We start from the raw sequence: 22,078 nt of genomic DNA on the forward strand, positions 1-22,078 counted from the left end.
ATAAATTGTCCTGCACTTTTTCCTTCCCTATTAGCGTTTACTGGGACTACGCATTAATAGTGCCACTCTGCCAGATCGTCTGCATTCACTGCCATCAACAACGTAAGCATAAACCTTCTTCACGTGGGGGTACCCCCAAAGCCCCTGTCTGCCAGGTGAATTTTAATGCTGCTAATGCTGCTACCATTTCATATGGTGCCCGTTAGGGGGTTAATGCAAAAGAAGGCAGACCATTTTTCTTCTTCAGATGTCTTCACTGAAAGACCTGGTAAGGACTTCTTTGCCACGCAATGCTTCAGTTGTCACTTACTTTCTATGTTGTTTTTTCCTGTGCGCTTTGTTTTTTCTGAGTCATCTGTGCAGAACAGTACTTCTGGAAACTGTTAGCAGCAGGTATTAAACACAGAAGCTTTGGTTCGCTAAGCATGGGCCTCAATCCATTGACCTTCACAAAAAAAAAAAAAAAAAAAAAAGCAGGTCTGTCAGTGACATCATCAACCTGTAGAAATGGAGTGCGTCTGACCATCGAGTTCTGATGAGCCTGTTGTGCTCAGTGTAGAGAGAGGGATCTGAACAACATGTATCCGACTGCTTTCCTTACCACAAGCCTTAAACCAAAATCACAGAGCAAAGACAATGAACATACAGAAATTTTATTTGCATTCAGATTGGAACTGCAGTTGGACTAACAGAACTGTCGAACTAAGTGCCTATTTGAAAAGACAGCTTATATATGTGCTGCTTTAAAATATGCAAGTGGAAGAGCCACTTGACTGATCACTTTCCCTCCGTGTTGTTAACACTTAGAACTAGTTATCCCATGCCAGCCCAGGCATATGGGGACGTGTTAAAACATACAGTCCTAGCTGGCAGAGGACAGCTGCAATGCTAGTGCAGGTTTATTTGCCTCACTTGGATCAGCTTTCCCAGAACACTTTGTGCCTGTCCAGGGTTGCACTGACTGGTCAGGTGCGTCACCACTCTGCTTTGTGGCAGTTTCTTAGAAAAAGGGGAATTGGATAACAGATGTGAAACGTGACAGCCTTAGTTGTTGTTCATTGAGAAGACTGTTTCAGCAACAGGTGCAGGTGTATACACAGCATGATTTTTGTTGTTTGCACAAGATGACAGACACTTGGCGGTCCTGCCACAGCACCTAGCTACCAGACTGGGACTTGTACAGCCACGCTATGGCACACATCCTGCTCTTGAGACATTTCCCATTTACCAGGGGGCTCTAGATGCCGTAGAGGAAGAAATACCAGAGGTGAAAGTTTCAAAAGCACTCTGGTGAGGTATGTTCTTCATTCAGTAAGTTTTAGAAAAGGAAAATGAAGAACCTGATCTACTTACATGCTTTTCAAAATTCTACTCAAGATTCATATCATTACACTTAAAAGAGTACCCAGAGCCCAAGGTGGGTTTTGTTATTTGTGCTAAATTTCTGGCAACAGTGAAGATAGATGAGAAGAATATATACAACAGGGAATGTAACTTGCTAATTCTCACAAGAATAAAGCTTTTGGTTATATCCATGAGGCTAGCCTTCATTCTAAATTGTGTCCTCGTAAATTACGCCACACATCAAACACTTAGTTTACTTCTTCCTTTGTTATTTATTATATTAATGTTCAGAATCACTTTAAATATTTCTGCATGAGGCCTGTCATGGTTTGTTTGAATCCTGAGCTTCTTTAGGACTAAAGGACTGAGGTCACCCCTAGATTACGCTGTGACTTACAGAGGCTTATTTATCTACTTAGAGGTGGTCACAAATGAAACTTGCTTAGAAGGTAAGAGCAACAAATAGAGATTCCGATGTAACAGTGTGGACTCCCATTGTCCTCCTTTGCAGCAGAAAGCAGATGGACATTAGTCTTGGTGAGTCAGGATGGAACTCAGAGACCTCCACTGCACTTCCCCCAAGGAGGTCACCTCCTTGCATTTCTTTCCTGTCTGGAAAATGGTCTTCTGCCTCGTGGTCAGCTGGAACCACCACTTTGGTCCCAACAGGGCAAGGTACTGCCTTTTCTGATGAGCTGCTTGTAGTAGGGCTGATCTTACCATCTTTGCAACAGCAACTTGCCCCACAGAGTCTGGGCATTATTATAAAGCAGCTGGAAATCAAAGTGGGAGGCAAAATAACTCCATTTAGTCCCGTTTCATTTATAAAGATTGTCCATAAGAATTGTGTATACCTTCATTGCTGCATTGAGCATTGCACTGGAATCTGCTGTTGTATCAACACATGATGCATTAGTATCAGTCCCAAACAATAGGGACTGAGACTCCAAGAGTCTCTGGGATATACTTGCTGTCAGAGGCTTGCATTACTGAGGAAGCTGGTGCCCAGCTCCCATGGATTACAGGAAAAAGTTGTGTTTTAAGTACACAGAAAAGTTGTGTATCTCTAAACCACCATCTATTTATGATTCTAGTGTTTTTTTCCCTCACCCCTTCCCAAAGCTGAAAGTTTTATTTTAGGACTTAATATGCCAAAGGTCCAAAGTACTTAGTTTGTTGTGCTCTGTTAGTATTTGGTAGCTGAATGAATGTATGGGATCATTACTTTCTCTAGGGTAAGGTATTTCCAAAGCTTCGAAAACGAAACAGCAACAAATCAGTGGACCTAGAAGAAATGCCAACTGAAGACACTTCTACAGACTATGTGTTCAGAATTATCTATCCAGGACACAAGCATGATAACAGTAAGTGCCTTTGTTCTGCTTTGTTTAAAAACAGACAAAAACAACCAAACAAACAAAAACAAAAACCAAACACAGCTAAGAAAATCTTGAAGTAATATCCTGGGAAATAACTGAAGGTAACAGACAAGCTGTTTGGGGGTGGAGGGAAGTGGAGCGGTGTTGGGGAAATCTACCACAAAGTTTCATTGGTTGATAATTGTGATCAACAGGTACAGCTTACTGTAGGTTTCCTTAACAAAGTGAAATTTCTTCATGGAAATGGAGTGGAGGTGGGAGATCTTACTTACTTCTACTCTGTGTTTTGCAGAGGAAGTTTTCAAAATACTCCCCTGGGCTTGCAAACTGAGACCAAAACCAAAAAGATTGTTTTACTATCCAGGAGCAGTTTTGCTCCTTAAGTGAGGATATTTTTATTGGCCATGCTGCTTGCTCATAATGTTGCTATTAGGAAAAACAAACAAACAAAACATAAACTCAACTCTTAAAGTACCCCCAAGAACTCCCTGGGCTGAGTTTTCCTGGCTTGGAAGCAAGAACTTAACAATGGATAAATAAATGCCCTTCTGAGGAAACTAAATGAATTCCCAAGCACCAAACCACCTCATGTCATCAGTGAATACAAACTCCTTACATGCAAGAAAGCTTTTGAGCTAGTTCTCAAACAGCGCACTCAGTTTTATTCCCCACAGCAAAGAAGCAAGAATTTCCCAGTAAAAAATAAGACCCTAAAGTTTACAGGGAATTTGGATTTGTTGTTTGTATTGGGACTGCAGCTGAGAAAGCAGAAATCTCAATTGTGACCCCTTCGTACCCCAGGGGACTGAACCGCAGTAGTGGTTATGCTTTATTAGGGCCTCTGAATTTGCACAGGTAAGTTCATGCACCCGCACACCAGCAAAAGCATGTTCTCCCTTTGCGTGAATCAAAGGGACTGCAGATTCTGTGGGCACAATCAGCACAGACCTGCTTGTTGAGTGCAAGGCAGAGAGAGCTGGCTCCTGCCTCAGGTTTCCTTAGCGGTAGGCCCGTACCTTGCACGTTTGCAGTGCCAGGCAGAGCTGAGGAGCAGACTGTGTGCTGCCCAGATGCATCTGACATGGGTATCAGAGTGGAAAGGAGGCCACAGTATTGATGATTTGGCATGGTGAAGGAGGTGAGCTAGTTGGAGCCTTGAATTCCCATGGAGTTTTGCTAAGGAGCATACTCACCTACTGCAGGCTGGCACTGGGACCTTCCTCCACTGCCATGATCTGTGTGTTCTCGGGGAACAGCCTATGCACAATCAGAAGCTGGCCTGTGTTTGGTGGAGCATGCTTTTCTTTGTAAGAACCTCATTTTTCATGCCCACTCACACAGGAGCTTGTGCCCTCAGAAAGAGGGCAGGATTCAAATCCTTTGTCTTTGCTGAACATGTCCTTTTGAGCTTTCCCGCAGAATCAAGTTCTCTCTTCTTATGCTCCTCTTTCACTATTTTCTTTGAGCAGTAACTATTAACTACCACCACTTAGCTGCCAGCCGCTCTGCCTCTGTTGACGATGACGAGGAGGAGGAAGATAAGCTACACGCAATGCTATCAATGATCTGCTCTCGGAACCTCACAGCTCCTAATAGGATGAAAGGTTTTTATCCTCCTCCCCCTGTGTCCCAGAGCTCTATTGCAGCTCGTTCCACTGATGCATACAACAGTGTTGGCATTATTACAGGGCAAAACATTTCACTCACACCATGAGACCTGGAGATTAAGTTGACCGTGGAGAGGCTGGGAATATGCTTACAACCTATGGGAAGGGGGAACAGCAGCATCTTCCATCTCCTTTGAGCATCTGTGCTGCTAAACAAACAAATCTTTCCTTCCAGAGGCCTCCTGCCCCACCTTCATAAAAACTGAATACTAGAGCATGTTCTCACAAGAGAGAGAGGGAGTATAACAGGTCTTTGTTTTCTCCCACCATGTATTACTCATGTACAGCATAACAGACTGTGGAGGGCAGCCTTATATAGGAGATCAGAGGTGCACTGTTACAGCAGTAACAGTATGGTTTGTGCTGGGCAGAGTCAGAAATGGAGAGTGCCTGTGTAGACAGAATAGGGAGAACAGAAGTGCAGTGAGTTTGAGCCCCAGTGGTGGTACAAATATGCGTGCTCCCACCTACACTCTGGATAACTCTGTAAGGTAGCAGAAGAGTGCAGAGAAGATTGGGATCAAAGCCTTTTTGTGGTCAGGTGCTTTCATTCCATCTCTTGCTAGATTTGTAGGCTAGGTGATCAGTTGCAAGACTCTGTACCCTCCCAAAATGTGTCATCTTGTTCTTTTCCTAATGCCATTCATAACAGATGTATAAAGTTAGTATTTTCAAAAAGTATAGGTATTACCAAGCATTCAGGATGTAGTAGGATAGTTCTGGAGACTTGAAAAGTCCTTACTTCCTCAAAGGAGGAAGCTGAATGGTGTACAAAATCCATTCCCAAGGCCAAATGTCTCCTGCACAGCTAGAATTCTAAAGCTTGCAGTTGTTCAAAGGACAGACAGATGTCATCTCAGCCTGTCCACCAGTTCATGTGAAATCTCTCACTCCTCTAGGCTTACCAGTTACTGAACAGCTTCAATACCACCAGACCTTTGGCCTTGATACCTCTTGAAGGCACATGCCAACTCTGGCATGCTCCTGTTATAATCTAAACAACAGCCTCTGTCTCTTGCTGATAACTGGAGTTTATCAGCAAGAATGGAAGCTTCTCTGTTATCAGGCTGTAAAGTAGCTGTCAAAAGCTGAACATCCGCAGAGGATGTTGGAAGGAGAGCAGCAGCTTGCAAGTTTGATTCTTGTCTATATTTTTCATTCGTTGTATTAGCATGAACATGTTTCTTCTGGTGTTTCTGCTCCCTCAGAAAAACACAATATATCTTGAGTCGAGATAAGACACTCACCCCTTTAAATAGCAGAGTCGTGAGTTTAGTTCTAGGAGGATGATTGCCCTGGTCTGATGGAACCACGTGCAGGAGAGTGCAATTGCCTGCATCTATACAGTGCCTAAGATTTGTTTAGATAGGATATGAACGTTTATTCAGAGAGATTCTCCTGGTAGGTTGCCCTCACACACATCACAAGGTAGTAACACCTAAAACTGATAAAGCCCAGCCCAAGTTAATAGAGATTTCATAGAATGTATGGATGGGAAGAAACTCTGGTATACATCGTTACCCTTGAAGGAAGGTGCTGTTTTAGAATGTCACTCTGTGTCTTAACTGATCACTTCTGGATATGGGTGATAACAGAAAGGAAGGAGGTCTAACGCTGACAAATGCACATGTTAAGAAGCTAATGCTGTGATCAAAAACATAAGAAACACAATTTAGTCTTTAGTCAGGTGATGGTAATTTTAAATTATGCTACTAGAATGGCTGTCAGGTAATTTTTTTTTTTTTTACTTTTTTTTAATCTTCGTATAATGGTATAGCTAGGATTAATGGTAATGGTATAGCTAGGGTTATGTCTGCTATTTGAGTAGTGATTCTTGCTGAACTAGATTGGACTTGCTGTTGTCTGTCAAGCAACATCCCTTTTAAATAATGACAACACTGTTGTAGCAGGTTTGCTAGCCATTTGCTTTTACATTTTGCAACATGCTCAACTTTTGCATGTAGCTGAAGTTACAGATGATACTACAATTAAATAAAAGATGCTGTTCACTCTAATTCTTCACTAATTCAGGTACCTTTCATCTGAATATTTAGGTTCTGTGGGGTTCTTTCCTTCTTTCTCTAAAAACGTATATATATATATATATTATAACTGAAAAACCCACTTTTCTTGTCTGTAGAGGGGAGGCAAAAAATAATGATCTAAAAATGTTTGCCCAATGGTTTTTATTTGAACCAAATGAGAAGCTGCAATAAATACTGGGTCATTCAGCTCCTTCCTTGAAGAATTAAGGTGAAGAGCATTTTTTCATCACACTTTGTTTTGTGAAGTGAAATACACATGACTGCTTCCGCATGAGCCTGTGCTTTTTCTGTTAACAAATGTTTCTACTCCACTCCTTCCTCACCTATGCCCACTTTCTAATAGGCACTACTAAAATGCTTTACGCTACCTTGGTTTAAAATGCATGAGATGGTTTGGAATTGCCCCTACCACCACCCAATAAATGTACGTTTTAAAAGCACGGCCCAGGGGACTGGATTTTGCTTACAAATGTTAATTCACTGGCATATAGTATTATGGCATTTGCCTTAATTTTAATCATGGGTGAGCTGAAAGGCCAGTTATTTATTATAAAAACAAAAAACCCACAAGCTCAAAGGCCAGCTGGAAAAGTTAAAGAGACGAAGCCACGCTTTTAAAGGCAACTGGTGATTTTTGGTGTTGCCTTAATGAAGCTGGTTTAAAAAAAGCAATTAGATTTTGGTGAGCAAGGATAACTCTAGAAGCTGCACTGTACTGTTGGATCACATTTTCCTGCAGAGAATCCTACTTTACAAACATAATGTTGATGTTAGTAGGACTTGAACTATCCCATGCTAAATAATCTAGGATCTAGTGTAAGTAGGGGGAAAGAAGCATCTTCTAAAAATGACTGAACCAATTTTTATTTCTTTTATGCTCAAACTTCCACTCTAGCTGGACTAGCAGTTACATGGCTGATTCCAGGAACTGCAAAATGAAATTCTAAGACCTGAATTAAAAAGGTCAGCTTAGATTATCTCTTCTAGCTTTAAATAATATCATAACATTGCACAATAACCAGTTTTAGTTGTTTCTACAGCACCCTTTTCTCTGTTCTCTTGAAATATGGGCTGGGATGTGCATGGGCAAGAAAGGGGGAAATGGTGAAGGGATTTCACTCAGGTGAATGTGCACAGCATGCTTCGGGTTTAGGTTACGGTGAGAGCAGTATTTCTGAGGTTAACTAAGACAGTGCTCTCCCCTTTTTGCAATCAAGGTTCAAAGCCTGCTGAGAAGTAAAGCATGAAGCCATCAGGATGCACAGAAGGAAGAAAGGGAAAGAAGAAAAAAATTTGATGGCCTGCTGTTTTTGTTTTTGTTTTTTTGTTTTTTATTTTCCCTAGACACGAGTGAAATGATAGAGATGCAAGGTTTTGGGGCAAACTTGCTTTCGTGGCAGCTGGAGCATTGTAGCCACGGCTCCTCATGTGTCTCCTGTTCAACGGGCAGCTCTCCCTATGACATACCCAGCTGCTGCAACTGCATCCACGATAGGTAAGCAAGTTGTGCAGACAGCTTAGGTGGGAAAATTTGTGCCACAGTTGAAAGCAAGGGTATTTTATTGGTTGCAGCACCAGAGACAAAGAATAGCAATTTTCAAATAGCTTCTAACATGAAAAGATGGAGTTTTATAGCAAGGCACTTAGTTTATTAAAACTAGCCTATTAAACTAATCTCAAGTCACATTTTGATAGAAAATTTGCAGTTAGTTTTTTTGTTTGTTAGTTTAGTTTAGTGCAATTCAGCTCTGGAAGCATGTTATTTAACAAGTAATCAACAATTATAATGAAGGACAACAACTCATCTAATTTGACAAGGACCTTTACAATGCACCTGAAGCAGTTGTAGCTAAATGCACCAGATTAATCTGCTTTGGGCCAAAATGCTGGTGGGAAAATGCTTTTAAAAGTATAATTTCTGATTACTGTTGTCCCTTAGGTAAATAAATCTTGATGCAGAGAAAGAATTGCTATGTGTAGATCATAGGGATCAGCATAAAGTTCACGATGATTTCTGTCCCTGTGACCTATCATGTTCCCGATAATGTGTCTCCACAGAACTCCATTAAAGATGCTGTGTGAAAGCATGAAGAGGCAGATAGTTTCCAGAGCCTTTTATGGATGTAAGTGAAGCTTCTTAGATCCAGCCCTTGTGGTATCTGTATGCTTACCTAAAAAACATGTAATACTTGCTTTAGAAAGTAGTCTAAAACCAAATTTATCGTTGCAAGTCAGATCAACTCAGGGCACTAGTGTGGTCTTGACCCAAGTATCACAGCTTCGTAATTCTGTTATTTGTAGGTTTTAATACAGCTCTGGGAAAGCTGATGCATAGTGAAGACAGAACAGTAATTTTACACTGAAATGCAGTAATCTGCCTGGGTTTTACTTGTCTGTGTAAAATGGACTTAATCTTTGGCTCTGTTGCAGTTCCTCATTTTTGTATAGTACAAGTGTGAGGTTACTTTGTATAGGATTATTAGTGGCAAGTTTAAAATGTCACAACTTGATCTTGAAAAAGGCTGCTGATATTGTATAGGTTGCTTGTTTATGTTTACCTCCTTCCCCAATCACAGGGCTTGCCTACTGCCGCCATTTGTCAACAGTGCGAACACATCTGTCTGCCCTAGTGAACCACACAATTATCCCACCTGACAAGCCATCCAGTGCTGCAGGAGGTCTGACTAAAGAGGTTTGGAGCAAGTATCAGAAGGACAGAAAAGTAAGTAACAGAATACCTCTATGATCATTAAACTAACTCCCGTACGCTGCTGTGGTGAGCATGGTATCCCTTAGAATTGTCCGCAGGAAGTATTAAAGCTTTCTGGTCTTACCAGGGTGACTTCTCTTTCTAGTGAAAGACAGTTGATCCTTACACTTCTTTATCTTTTGCTTCTTTGATGATGGCAAAGATGTCAATGAACATCAACTGATCTCATGATGACTCTGATCTATTAAAAATTAGATTATTTTCATGGGAGACATGACAACTTTTATTTGATTGGATTTGAACTAGGGCACTAAAGGCATGCATCAAGTTGCAAAATCTGCTTAGTGCCTTGGGTGCATTTCACTGTCTTTGTATTTTGAATAAGTATATATGAGCATGCCTGAGGAAAATAAAGATGTATTACCTTCAATACCTCTTTCTCACAACTACTGCAGAATTACAAGGAACTGGAATTGCTAAGAAGAGTTTATTATGGTGGGGTACAGCATGAGATTCGAAAGGAAGTCTGGCCATTCTTGTTAGGTCACTACAAATTCGGCATGGCCAAAAAGGAAATGGACCAGGTAAGTACAACTTTCTGGGGATTTGAATTACACTTGCAGAGTAGGCTTTGTTTTTCAAATAGCAAGCGTTAGTCTTTATTACTTTATTAAGGAGAATATTATCCTGAGAGCTATTGAAAAACAGCTGAAAGACAACACAGTCACTGGTCACAGCCAACACGGGTTCACGAGGAGAAAATCCTGTTTAATTAATTTAATTTCCTTTTATGAAAAGATTACTCACCTAGTTGACCAAGGGAAGCCAGTAGATGTAATCTTTTGGGATTTCAGCAAAGGTTTGCTTTGTTTTTAAACTCATGCCACCAAAAGATACTGAATATGGGAGCTTCCTTGCATAGATTGCATTTTGCTGCCTCTGTTCTCCACAGTTATATGACCCATGAGATTGATGATCCATGTGTAGGAATAGAAGGTATGCCTGGAACCGGAAAAAGAACCCAGATACTTAGTTCTTAGATCAGGAAATCTGGAGTTGCAACTCATGGATTCTAGCCCCCACTTCAAAGAGCATATGTATTTATACAGCTACAACATCAGAGATTTGGCAAGAAGAGAGGACTACTTGAGTCAATTCATAAAATAAGGATTTCAGCAAATTCAGAAAAAAAAACATGTTGCACAGCATAAAAGAATTGATCTGCAGAATATAAGCTCCTATAGCCAGTTCTTTTCCCTGAGTTTGTACCATAGGAACACAAGGGTACTTGAAACCTTATCTGGAAATCCTATGAGCTAACTCAACATCATCAGTAAGTAACAGTAATAACTGACTCCTAAAAGAAATGTGCTGTAGGACTCTAAATAAAGCTTACCATTGAATCTAACAGTCTATTAAATGAAAAAGATGGGAACAGTCATAACATCAGCACGTATGGGAAACTTCTCCTGTCCTTAACTGAAGTCATCACGGGTAATTTATCATCATTGCCTTCTGGTGATATTTTTGCAGTCATCCATCAACATCTGGGGGACTTCGAAACATGGCTGTCCTCCAGCCTTCCACTAACTGTTGTATTTTGTGATTTATGACTCCGCAGCTATCTCAAGTGACAAATAGCCCGCAGCTCTTAGCATGAATGCTCTGGTAGCAACTCCAGCCAGGAGAGTCCAGAGCCTGGAGCCAACTCACAATTGTGGTTTCTCTTCAGCTCCTGACAAGTGACAGAGTAGTGAAATTACTACATGTCCCTTAACGGCTCGGGGTTCTGTGTCCATCTTTCAATGGAGGAAGCCAGAAATGGCAAAAATCTGTTTTATTACTATGGGAACCAGAGTGGTTGGATCTGGCCATGTGCAGTATACTAGGCTATGTGAGCTGGGATTTCTACTATTCAAGACTCTGTTCCAGCATCTAATTCTATATAGGCTGATGTCAATAAACCTGTGTCCTGGAATTCATTGCAAGAGCTGTGTTAGAGATGGAATAGAGAAGGAGTTGGGAAGGAAGTATAATGAAATTAAGATTCATCCAGCTATTGCTCCATCAGATTGCATCTGACAACTGTGTGAGGTTTCACAGTCAGTGACATCTGTGGTTCTTTCCTGAACAGCATCAAGGCACTGTTGATAGCATATACAGATATCTATATGAATCTTTTCTGGCATCTACAGTGATAGGTTATTCCCTGCAGTAAATACCTAATTGGCCCTTCCTGTGCAACATCTTACTGTTCCAGTCATTGCATTTTACAGTGATTTGTGCTCTAGCAAGAGGACTTCAGGAGCCTTCAGGCTTTTGATTTGATACATTACATTTGCTTTAGTTCTTCCCTTCTGGTTTCCATTCATTTTTAATGCTGTCTTTCAAGAAGAACCAGCATTTTAGTATCTATCTGTCTGTCTGCAGGTGGATGAAGACATTGCTCTCCGGTATCAGAAGGTCATGGCTGAGTGGAAGGCCTGTGAGGTTATTGTAAAGCAGCGAGAGAAAGAATCACATTCTGCCACATTGGCAAAGTTTTCGTCAGGTAGCAGCATTGACAGCCATGTCCAGCGACTGATACACAGGGACTCCACCATCAGCAATGATGTAAGTACTCCCTTCCCTCTCACTCAACTGATGCAGGCAGTGCAGGAGGCTTAGCGTTGGCACGGGTACAGCACAAGGAAGCAGAGATTTAGGTTACCAGTAGACACAGCTCTATCAGTCTGGAGCTACTTAAATCCTGTATGGAAATTGAAGCTGTAGCCCTTCCACGATACAGCCAAGAGCCGGTCTATATTTTGGGTAGTCTATAGCTGTTCTGAGCAGGACCTGCGTAAAGACTTTAACGTTCACCTCATTCTCTCGGTAAGTGGAATAGCTTCCTAAGTCTATTTATAGGTCCTTCACTCAAATCCAGCATAGGAGCAAGAGATCACTACTATTAAAGTGTATTTTTGATTCCGTCCTGTCCCTGATTGAGAGGTTGCGTGTAATTTTATTTTGGGAGAGGGGATCTTTGTCAATCTAAGTTAAGGTGCTAAGCAGTAGAAAGGCAGATTGAATTAACATCTTGGTAAATTGAATAACCAATAAAAGGGTTTCTTGATTATAGTCACAATTGGATAGGAGAGCTGGTGTTTGTGTTACAAAAGTGTCTGTGTTCGTTACTTATGCAGACTTCAGTTAGCTAACTAACGGCAGATAAGAATACAACTTGCAGTAGTTCGAAAAAGTTTTTAGCAAGAGAAGAGGTAAAGTAGTTGCACTGTTAAAAGAATCTGAAGGCCAGTCTTGACTTTAAACAACAGTATCTGAACTGAATTGTCTGAAGCCAGAGGTAGGTTAGTCCCCTTCAAAGATAACTTTAAAAGAGCAGGTGCTTTTAGAGTTGGTGTTGCAGGTAGGGAAGCTTCACTATTTTCCAAAGTATTTCTAATTGACGATTGTGAAAGAGGAAGACATCATCATAGGAGACAGATATAAGATCATAAATTGGTATTATTTTTAGAGAGTTTCAATATAAAGACTGAGCAATTCTCAACTGTTTGCTTGCAGGGAAACTCCATTAATCAGTGATCTTGTTCACTGCAGCAATGTAGTTATTTATCTCTTGTGGTTGGAGGTTGGTTTGCTACATTAATGTTTCCTGCTTCTCTGTTCTCCCCTGCTTTATCTGAATCTTTTTTTAACCCCTCCTTGACCACCCCAAGGTCTTTATATCTGTAGATGAAGCGGATTCAGCAGAACAAGACTCAAAAGGTCAAGACGACCCTACTTTCACTGTGGTGTCTGTCGACACACCAGCAGCAGTAGCTGCCGTAGAGCAACAGTCTGTAGAGTTTGACTCCCCCGACTCTGGGCTGCCATCCTCACGGAACTACTCTGTGGCCTCAGGCATCCTGTCCAGTATTGATGATGGGCAGAGTGTCTCCTTTGAAGATGGGGCTGAAGAAGAAACTAGTACTGACCTGGAAAAGACTGATCCAGATGTACCACATGTGCAGAAAGCCAAGTCAGTTGTACTGCAGTCTCAGGATTCTGTATCAGAAGAGCAGCTGTGTTCCCAGGTGGATTATTTAATGGATGTTGCTTCTGTCTGTGCTGCATCCTACACAGTAGGTCACAACTTATTTATCATAATCTTTTTCTGGCAAAGACTTGTACTGGATTTCAGATAGGATTTAGTGAGAGACAATCCCAAACTAGAACTACAGGTGGTGGGAGGATAATTGAGGATCTTTGCATCCAAATCATTTCATCTGGATTTTGAGATAGATTATAAGACAGCAATAAAATGTTGAGTCTTTTTACAGTGAAAATAACGTGGTAAAGATCTAGTAGCTAAAAATTTTAAGAGAGGATAGGACACCAATTGTAAGATTTCAGTGTCATTTAATTCAAGCTGAAATCCCCATTTAATCAAATTGAACCACAACCTAAATGAAGATCCAAGACTTCACCATGTCTATTAGTGTTGCTGTTAACAGATGGAGTTTTTGCTTCCATTTATCTGTTGGAGTTGCTCATCTGGACATAACCCTTTGTAAAGAGGTCGGGCTTGGAACATTTGTCAGAGAAACTGTGCACCGTTTACTTGGGATTTCTGACAGTAATTGAGTAGTTCAGTGCTCTTGTGAGTCCAAAGCATAATTTTACTATTTCTGGTTTGTTGATTCTTAGACTCAGTCTGCACCTGGGACTGCTCTAACTCAGTCTGTACCCACTACTGATGGATATTCTCTTGTTAGTGCCACCTAAGGTAGTCATAAGGTTGGCACCAACTCTGAGCTGTGGAGAGAGGAAAAAAGATATGAGCTCTGTTTACAGCTACATGCTCCTTGCTGATGATATCTATCTAAACTAAATGTCTGCCTAAAAATGATTTAGCAGCCTGCCTCTCTTTTGACTGAACAGCAGATCTAGCTTAAGCTTTTCTCTTCTAGATAGAATTATTGGACACTGTTGCCTTAAATTTGCACAGAATTGATAAAGATGTCCAGAGATGTGATCGGAATTACTGGTATTTTACTGCTGATAATCTGGAGAAACTCCGTAATGTCATGTGCAGGTAATACAGCTTGTAAACTGAATCACTTCTCACATAACTGTCATAAACCATAAAGTATAATAATATGAAAATAATAATTGTACAAAAAAAACCCCTCAATAATGAACTTAAAAGAAGGAATGGTAGTCCCTAGTATGGAAGGTTAGAAAGTACAGATATGATAGGTGGTCCACGTTTGGATCGTGGACTTGAGAGAGTCTCTTTTTACCTCAAGAAACAGACTCCGTTGTTCACCTTGAACTGTTCTCTTGATGTACTATTAGCTTTGGTTTCCTCCACATGAGGATAATATATTTTTGCTGTAATGGGGTGCTATGAATGGCAATTAATAATTGTGAGGTGCCCAGATACAGTGTTGCAGGACATCTACTAGGTAGACAAGAGGATTATTTAATCCTATTATCTCTTGTGCTTTCTTCTTTGTGCAGTTATGTTTGGGAGCACCTAGAAGTTGGTTATGTTCAAGGCATGTGTGACCTCCTGGCTCCTTTGATGGTTATACTTGACAACGGTAGGAAAGGTTTTCTTTTGGAACATGTTGGTATCGTTAGGGAGTTCTCTATAAATGCTGTTTTAGAAGAACTTGTATGCATTAATCAAGGTTAGCTCACTAGGAGAAACAAACTTGCAGCTCTTGATCCATACTTTCTCTAAATGTGGCTGTTGAAATGACCAGCATTAGTATCTCAGATTCCCTGTCTACTGACCAACTCCAGATTAAATTTTACTACATTTTCAAAGCAGCTGTGTTCCTGCAGTTGCTGATGCTGAAAACTCAACCTCAAGCTGTGTTGTTTTGAAACATAATTAAAATGGTCCAGAGTCAGGTACTGTCTTTTGTTTCACCTTAATACTGATGATAGGGATAGGGAACAGCAAAGGGGAAAACCCTCTTTTTTTTTTTCTTTGCCCTGCTGTACGTTACTTTAGTTCAAGGACATCAGAAGACTTGGAACACTAAGTGTTCTGCATTATACCTGCAGATCAGCTGGCTTACAGCTGCTTCAGCCACTTGATGAAGAGGATGAGCCAGAACTTCCCCAATGGAGGTGCTATGGACACACACTTTGCCAACATGCGGTCCCTAATCCAAGTGAGTCTTCTTGAATCTTATTTGAAAGAAGATGAAATTGTTTCAGAGGCTCAGGACTAACTTGAAGGGCAAGGATTCCAGTGTCTGGGGTTCCTAGCCATCTGGTACTTCAGAGCTGTGGAGAATATTTATGCAGCCCCAGAATGATTTCCTGCTTTTTAGGGAACAATATTTGCTGTCACAATAGACTATGCATTAGGGCAGGTCAGCTCATATTAACTTGACAAAACAAATTCCCAAAACTTCTGCCTTCAGTACACCAGCTACCCCATGTAATGACTCACATTTATGGCTCAGTCCAGCTTCAACGGAAGTCAGGGAGAAATCACATTAAAATCTAGTCACGTCATAGCTGCACAGACAGTAAGCCTTCACCCTGTCAGTCTGTCAGGGCACCCACAGCATCAGCATTTTGCAAATGCATAACGAAAGGGCAGATCTGTGCTAAGCAGCTGCTCAGAATAACCATAGGGTCAGCTGATAAAGAGTAGCAAAGAAGTCATCTTCACCAGCCTCCAACACCTTTGATTTTGGCTACTTTCAGACAAGATAATGTTTAACATCTTATGCTTTGCATTTTAGATTCTAGACTCAGAGCTTTTTGAATTGATGCACCAGAATGGAGATTACACTCACTTTTACTTCTGCTATCGCTGGTTCCTGCTCGACTTTAAAAGAGGTAATAATGTTCTATGCCTATAGTTAGAGTTGTGCAAAACCGAATAGATCTGTTTTGATATAAATGTCTGGATGATGAGTAGCAGCTAGGCTCACTAGAGTTCTCAGAGATTAACTACCATTGGAATGATGTTGGCTGGAGAAGGGGAGAGGGAAAGGGAGGATTCATCAAATTCTATTCTTTTCTGCATAAGGCCTGCAAGACGTTAGTTAGAGGGGGTAAAAAGGTCAATTTGAATAATCAGATGCTCTTGTAATGTTTATTCCCATTCAGAATTGTTGTACGAGGATGTATTTACAGTGTGGGAAGTTATTTGGGCAGCAAAGCACATCTCTTCAGAACATTTTGTCCTTTTCATTGCCTTAGCACTTGTGGAAGTTTATCGAGAGATTATCCGTGATAACAACATGGACTTCACTGATATCATCAAGTTTTTTAATGGTAAGAAACATTTTTAAGAAAGTCATTTTGATAAGAAGGAAGTATCCAGAGTTTGCTGCTTCTCCCTTATTCTGACAAACCACCTGCAGTTGTGCAGTGTTGTTGCTGACATGAAAAGCCCCATTTCAGTTTAAGCTGTAAATCTCTTACCCCTTCAGTCACGTTGCTTTTCATGTAAGTGAAGAGCCCAGATTTTCAAATACTTCCTGAAGATCTTACTTGGCACACAAACAGCGGCATTCCTGCTTCCCTCAAAAACAAACAAAAACACACTAAAGATTCTGGTCTGTCAAGAGCTACTTTACTCTAGCTATCTTACTTTACTACAGACCTCTCTATGTGGAACTATTTAGCCACATTGCTCCAGGTACGTGAAGCCCTTCTTAACTGTATTATCACTTGCATCCCAGTCTATCCAGCAATGGTCCCTTCCTGGAGGGACATCTTTTGATCAAGTTGGGTTCTGGTTCTGCAGCTTTATATTTTTTAGAGTCCAGAAGGGCTGTTCACAGACGTGTGGGTGCAGACCTCCCATTCCTGTTCTGTGGTCATAAGGCACTGGGGTTTTCTGGAGCAAGAGAACTGACACCTGAAGGATTAGATCTTCATGCAAGGACCTATAGCACTAAGGGATTTGTTCATTTATTCTATTGTTAATTCTACAAACCTAAAGCCCAGCAATACTTCTGGATTGCTACTCGTGTTACACTAACTAATCAATGCTAATGTTATAGTACTATCAATGCTAGGGCACAAAAGTTCCTGTCACTGACAGTTAAGAACGTTTGTCTGTGTCTTTTAGAAATGGCAGAGCATCATAATGCCCAGGAAATACTGAGGATAGCGAGAGACCTTGTCTACAAAGTGCAGACATTGATTGAAAATAAGTGATAATGAACAGACTGTCATTGTGGGCCTTGTTGTGAGCTATTGGATGGAGCATTTCTTGCACTGTAACTTCAAAACGGTGTTTTAATTGCATCTTCCATGTAATGTAATAAATATCTAACAGATTTGTAATACTTTTAAAAATTGAACTTTTCCTTCACCAGATAAGGTTTGTGTTTGATAGTCCTTGTTACACTCAACTTTATATTTCAAGACGGAATCTTTTTTCATTCTTGTATTTCCCTCTCTCTAGAAGACTGTCTACCTACATATTTGAGATATTAAAAAGGGGAGGGGGGTGACATACTGGAACACTTATATTTTGACTTACTGCACCCTTAATAGCACATTTTGTGCTCTGACAGAGCTTTTCAAGGAGGTAGGCCCTGATCCAGTACTCAAGTGTCACAAGCATTGAACTGGGTCCTTGGAAGAGCACATATATGGACGCAGTTTGTGGACTATGCCTTGAAAGTGGAAGAGAATGCATATGCAGCTCCGGTTACTAAAACATTTGAATTTATATTCACCAGAGTATTTAGCAGCAAGTAAAATAAACAAGGTTACCAACTGGGAGAACAGCCTTATAGTAAATAACATAATTAAGATGAGCAGTGAAGATCTGGCAGCATTGGCTAGAAACGTGGGTTAGCCTTTGCTGACAGCTCATGCTGTTGAGTCTTCATGGCCTACACATGCCACAAACATGCCCTCGCTTTACTTTGCAAACTTACTCTGGAAGTATTCCCAAATGACAAATCTGCCCAATATAGTTCAGGTTAACACAAGTTGAGCACACAGAAACAGTTTCCTTGCTCATGTTAGCAAGTCCCACACTCTGCATCTGTGTGGAATCCCATGAAGTTCAGTTGCTACTTACGGAGCAGACACCACAGAGCCTCACCTCCTCCGGTTTAGTCACTGCTCACTACTAGCCTCCTCCTCCCTGCTCTGCAAAGCTTTCTGGGAGGACTTTCCTTGGGATCCTGCAAACACAAACCAGGCACTCATTAACTCAAGCAGGTGTCAGTGCTTGCTAGATTAAGCCGTTCAAATTGTTGCACAGGCTCCATTTTGCTGTAGCACTGTGCTGGTTTGTCGAGCCATCCATGCACCCCATGGCAGTTCTGTGCCATTTCTTTCTTGTCCTTGGCTGCATGCTTTAAGTAGCAGCATAGGCTTTAATCCATGCTCTATAGAGATCGAAGGTGACTTAGAGTTAGCTGGGGCTCTGCCGTGGAGCTTTAAACAACTCTATTGCCATCTAAGCACTTCATCACACCAGATAACATTTATCATGTATACTCTTAACGTGTTTCTAAGTAAAAGTGTATCTCTGTATTAGCACAAGAGATGAAGGGAGGGAGCAGTTTTGTTGCAAATAAAGTTAACTGTACATTTCATAGATACATGTGACCTGTGCTCCTAGAAATCCTAGTGATTTAGCTTAAGCACTTTTAACTATTCCACCCTTGGCTATTAGAACCTCAGTGATTTAGAAGAAGAAAAAAAAGAGAGAAAAGAATCTGATTTTTTTTTTAATCATTCAGAGCATGCAGGGTTACACAGCTTTGTTTCCATTGAGCCTCATAGAGAAAACAGTTGTCAACTCTGCTTTTAAGAAGTTTATATTGATTAGATCAGCTCACATGAGCTTCTAAAAACAGATTGTTAGCAAAATGGGTGTAGGAAATCAAATTACTCCGAAGAGTTAAATCCTGAGAGGTGACTCTGCTCTTATTATTGCACAGTGAGCAGTTTCATCTTGCTTTTTGCACTACATTTGTACTGCCTTTGGGGGCCTCATGAGCTGAGCATTACTTGCACGTGCAAGAGGGATTTGGTTCTAGAGCAATCATCTGTGCTTAGATCTCTTTTTATGATTGCAGGAAAATAAAAATTATAAATCGTAGTCCAAATGGACACAAAGTGCTTTTCAGCTCAATGACCAAGCCCTTAAACTGGTCTCTGAAGATTTGATGGGAAGGTAAAGAAAAACAAACAGCCCAATCCATCCCTCTCTCTGTCGTGTCACAGCCTGCATCACTTCGGCCCCTGCTCCCCAGACCAGGTCGTAAGGCCCCTGGTGTAGGCACACACGCCTTCGCTGCTGTTGTGGGACCAAGCCTGTTGTTCTCCACACTCACAAGCATCATGGTCACAAAACAAGTGACAACAGATGTGCCTACATAATTCTGAAAAAGGTGCTGTGGAGGAGGAGGTGGTTTAGGAGGAAACCCCCTTTCTACACAGAACAGTACTAAAATAATAGCAGTGGGAGTTACAGAAGGAAGAAAGTTGTGATAAGCTTTACTCCCCACCCGCCACGTGCTCCCACAGTTAGGGTGTGCTCAGGATTAGAAGCCAAGGAGTTGTACCGCAGGCACGCTCACAGCCTGAACTCGTCATTACTTATAGCTGTGCATCAAACTGTTTTATAGGCCAGTGCATGGCTGCTGAAAGGTCTCCAAAGCGCTTCAGTTTGTGTGTTTGTCTGTTCACTTGAAAAGTGAAATAGTATTTAAAAAAAAAGATGAGTGAAAAAGCCCTCCAATTCACAGAGCCTGAGAAAGTGATGTAAAAAATAAAAACTGCACTATTTTTCTTTGTTGGGAATGTACTATACCACTCTACTCTGTTTAAAAAAATCCTCTGCAAACTTTGTTGTACTTGTTAAAACGTTCTGTCTAATTGTATTTTATGAATATTGTGTATTAACTTATTTTTGTCAAGAGCAGACTATTCTCTTTATTGCTCAATTATTTATGTTTAAATGTAACATATGAATAAATACTGATTGTCAAGGCATTCTGTGGAGCAATTTGGAAATAATTTCTCTCCCTCCAAGGTAATTTCAGAGACAGAACACAGAGCCCTAAGGACCGGGCTGTCTGGGAAGAGAGCATGATATGTAATTAACGTTTCAATGATGAGCGTGCATGGGTTTTGTACTAAGCAGTAGTTTTAAAGTAAATAGGTCATCACCAAATAGACTGCTGATGTCCCTTAGATGACTTTAAGCAGAGATTTAAATTATATACAGTGCATGCCTAAGAACACCTATCGTCACACGCTGAGCCTGCTGGCAGTTCAGCTTCAGAGGAGGAGTGGGAACAGAAGTAGGCCTATGACAAGTGTTAAAAAATAAAGTTTCATCCTACATTTTTAGTCCTGATCGTGCTGCAGCTAACATTAAAATCTAGCAGAACTGCTGGGCTTCCAGGATAGATCCTCCTCCAGCACTCCCAGTTCGTCCTCCAAACCTATAAAAAAATCCTCCTGCTGCTCCTCTTCTAGAGCAGTGACTCTCCCTCTTCCAGAGCTTGCTATCTTACTTGCCTTTTTTTTGTGTGGTGGTTTTTTTTTTGTTTTGTTTTGCTTTTTTTTTTTTGCTGTTGTCAGCTTTTGCAGAGATGGCTTTTCCAAGTTTTTAGGTAAGCCTCATTTGTGTTTCTGCAGGAGAGCTCTGCCCAGAGGTGGTTCCTGAGGGGCAGTGGAGCATTTCCCTAGTCTACTGGCTGTAAAAACACCCAAGTATAATGGCTCTCTGTACTGGAGAGCATGCAGCCATCCCTCAGCTGTTACTCGTGACTGTTAGAGCTCTTAATCATGTATTTATCCCTATAAAAGAGGATAAGCTCTTTACGAAGTGTATCTGGTGCCACTCTGTCCTTTTGCCTACATGGTGGGAGCTTGGATTGGGATGGGAGACGCGTGTAGCACAGCTACAACTACACATTTGCTTTCTCTTCTACAGGACCTTCTTTCTTATTACCAACACCCCCCCACCCCTCAGCATTCTTCTTTTAGCAAGTTCTAAGAAACTTTTAAACAAGATATTCTACCTTAGACAGCTGTCCCCCAAGGCTGCAGAGTCCCTGCAGCAACAGGAATTTATTTCAGCAAGATGCAGTGTCCCAGTGAAGTTTCATCACCCCAAAATTCTCACCTCTACCCAGTGCCAGCAGAAAAAAATCAAACCAAAAGAAATCTCCCCTGCTTCCTGCCCCCTTTTCTGCAACCCAGAACAGCTCTAACAGTGTGCTCAGTTAGATTTCATGTGTTTTCTCCAGTCTATCACCAATTTTGCCAAACACAACAACTTTGGCACCCAGAGTTTATTAATGCCACATCTTACAGCAGTCTATTTATTTATTATTCCAAGGACTGACTGCCTTCTGTCTTCAGAAGCTCTACCTCACCTAGAAATGCTTTACAGTTTCATAAAGAAGATACAACAACAACAACAAAAACTCAGCCCCCCAAGCCATGCTGACAGCACTGGTTTGGGTTTGTTTTTTGGAAGGTACCACCTCACCCCGCCCTAGCTGTTACACGCATTGCCAAAAGCCTTGCTGAGCAGCAAGCAGGTGCCTTCTGCTTCGCCACTGCCACCGGGCGCTGCTCAGGGGCAGAGGGAAGGCAGCAAAGCTGGCGGCTGCTTGGAGATGTGCTCAGCCCAGGGAAGTCCAGGTGCCTTCGCTTCCAACCTCCCCAGACCCCACTTGCCTGATCCAGACATCCCCTAGTTGGGATGTTTATGAGGGATCTCCCCCGTGCCTCCTAAATAGCTCAGAAAGAGGAGTCTGAGCAAGTTGGCACTGTGGGGTGTTCAAAGGCTTCATCACTGTTTATGCTCCATAAAACTTTCCAGCTCTGACTTTGTCCCTTTTAATGCCCGTGTGCCTTTCACTCCCGTCAGGCACGGTCCTGATACCGTTCGTAACAACAGCCTGGCACATCAGCCTGCCCAGG

General features: G+C 41.4%; 1 protein-coding gene across 5 annotated transcripts in view; it reads left to right on the forward strand.

Moving 5' to 3' along the window:
• The window catches only part of SGSM2 (small G protein signaling modulator 2), a 51,241-nt gene extending 31,112 nt beyond the window's left edge, over positions 1 to 20,129 (forward strand). The window contains exons 9-24 of one of the 5 annotated variants that reach the window (XM_035561091.2): positions 35 to 102; positions 1,856 to 2,019; positions 2,579 to 2,708; positions 4,193 to 4,327; positions 7,780 to 7,930; positions 8,494 to 8,558; positions 9,012 to 9,157; positions 9,601 to 9,729; positions 11,576 to 11,758; positions 12,865 to 13,269; positions 14,098 to 14,222; positions 14,651 to 14,733; positions 15,206 to 15,315; positions 15,898 to 15,994; positions 16,268 to 16,435; positions 17,238 to 20,129. In XM_035561091.2, coding sequence (XP_035416984.1) covers positions 35 to 102; positions 1,856 to 2,019; positions 2,579 to 2,708; positions 4,193 to 4,327; positions 7,780 to 7,930; positions 8,494 to 8,558; positions 9,012 to 9,157; positions 9,601 to 9,729; positions 11,576 to 11,758; positions 12,865 to 13,269; positions 14,098 to 14,222; positions 14,651 to 14,733; positions 15,206 to 15,315; positions 15,898 to 15,994; positions 16,268 to 16,435; positions 17,238 to 17,326 — 2,248 coding nt within the window. In that variant the 3' untranslated portion in view covers positions 17,327 to 20,129. The remainder of the gene's footprint in view (positions 1 to 34; positions 103 to 1,855; positions 2,020 to 2,578; positions 2,709 to 4,192; positions 4,328 to 7,779; positions 7,931 to 8,493; positions 8,559 to 9,011; positions 9,158 to 9,600; positions 9,730 to 11,575; positions 11,759 to 12,864; positions 13,270 to 14,097; positions 14,223 to 14,650; positions 14,734 to 15,205; positions 15,316 to 15,897; positions 15,995 to 16,267; positions 16,436 to 17,237) is intronic. The other 4 variants (XM_035561093.2, XM_035561092.2, XM_035561094.2 and 1 more) reach the window with 4 other exon arrangements.
• Positions 20,130 to 22,078: the final 1,949 nt, after the last annotated feature.

This window comes from Cygnus atratus, chromosome 20 (genome assembly GCF_013377495.2).
Source record: "Cygnus atratus isolate AKBS03 ecotype Queensland, Australia chromosome 20, CAtr_DNAZoo_HiC_assembly, whole genome shotgun sequence".
NCBI classification, from domain to species: Eukaryota; Metazoa; Chordata; class Aves; order Anseriformes; family Anatidae; genus Cygnus; species Cygnus atratus.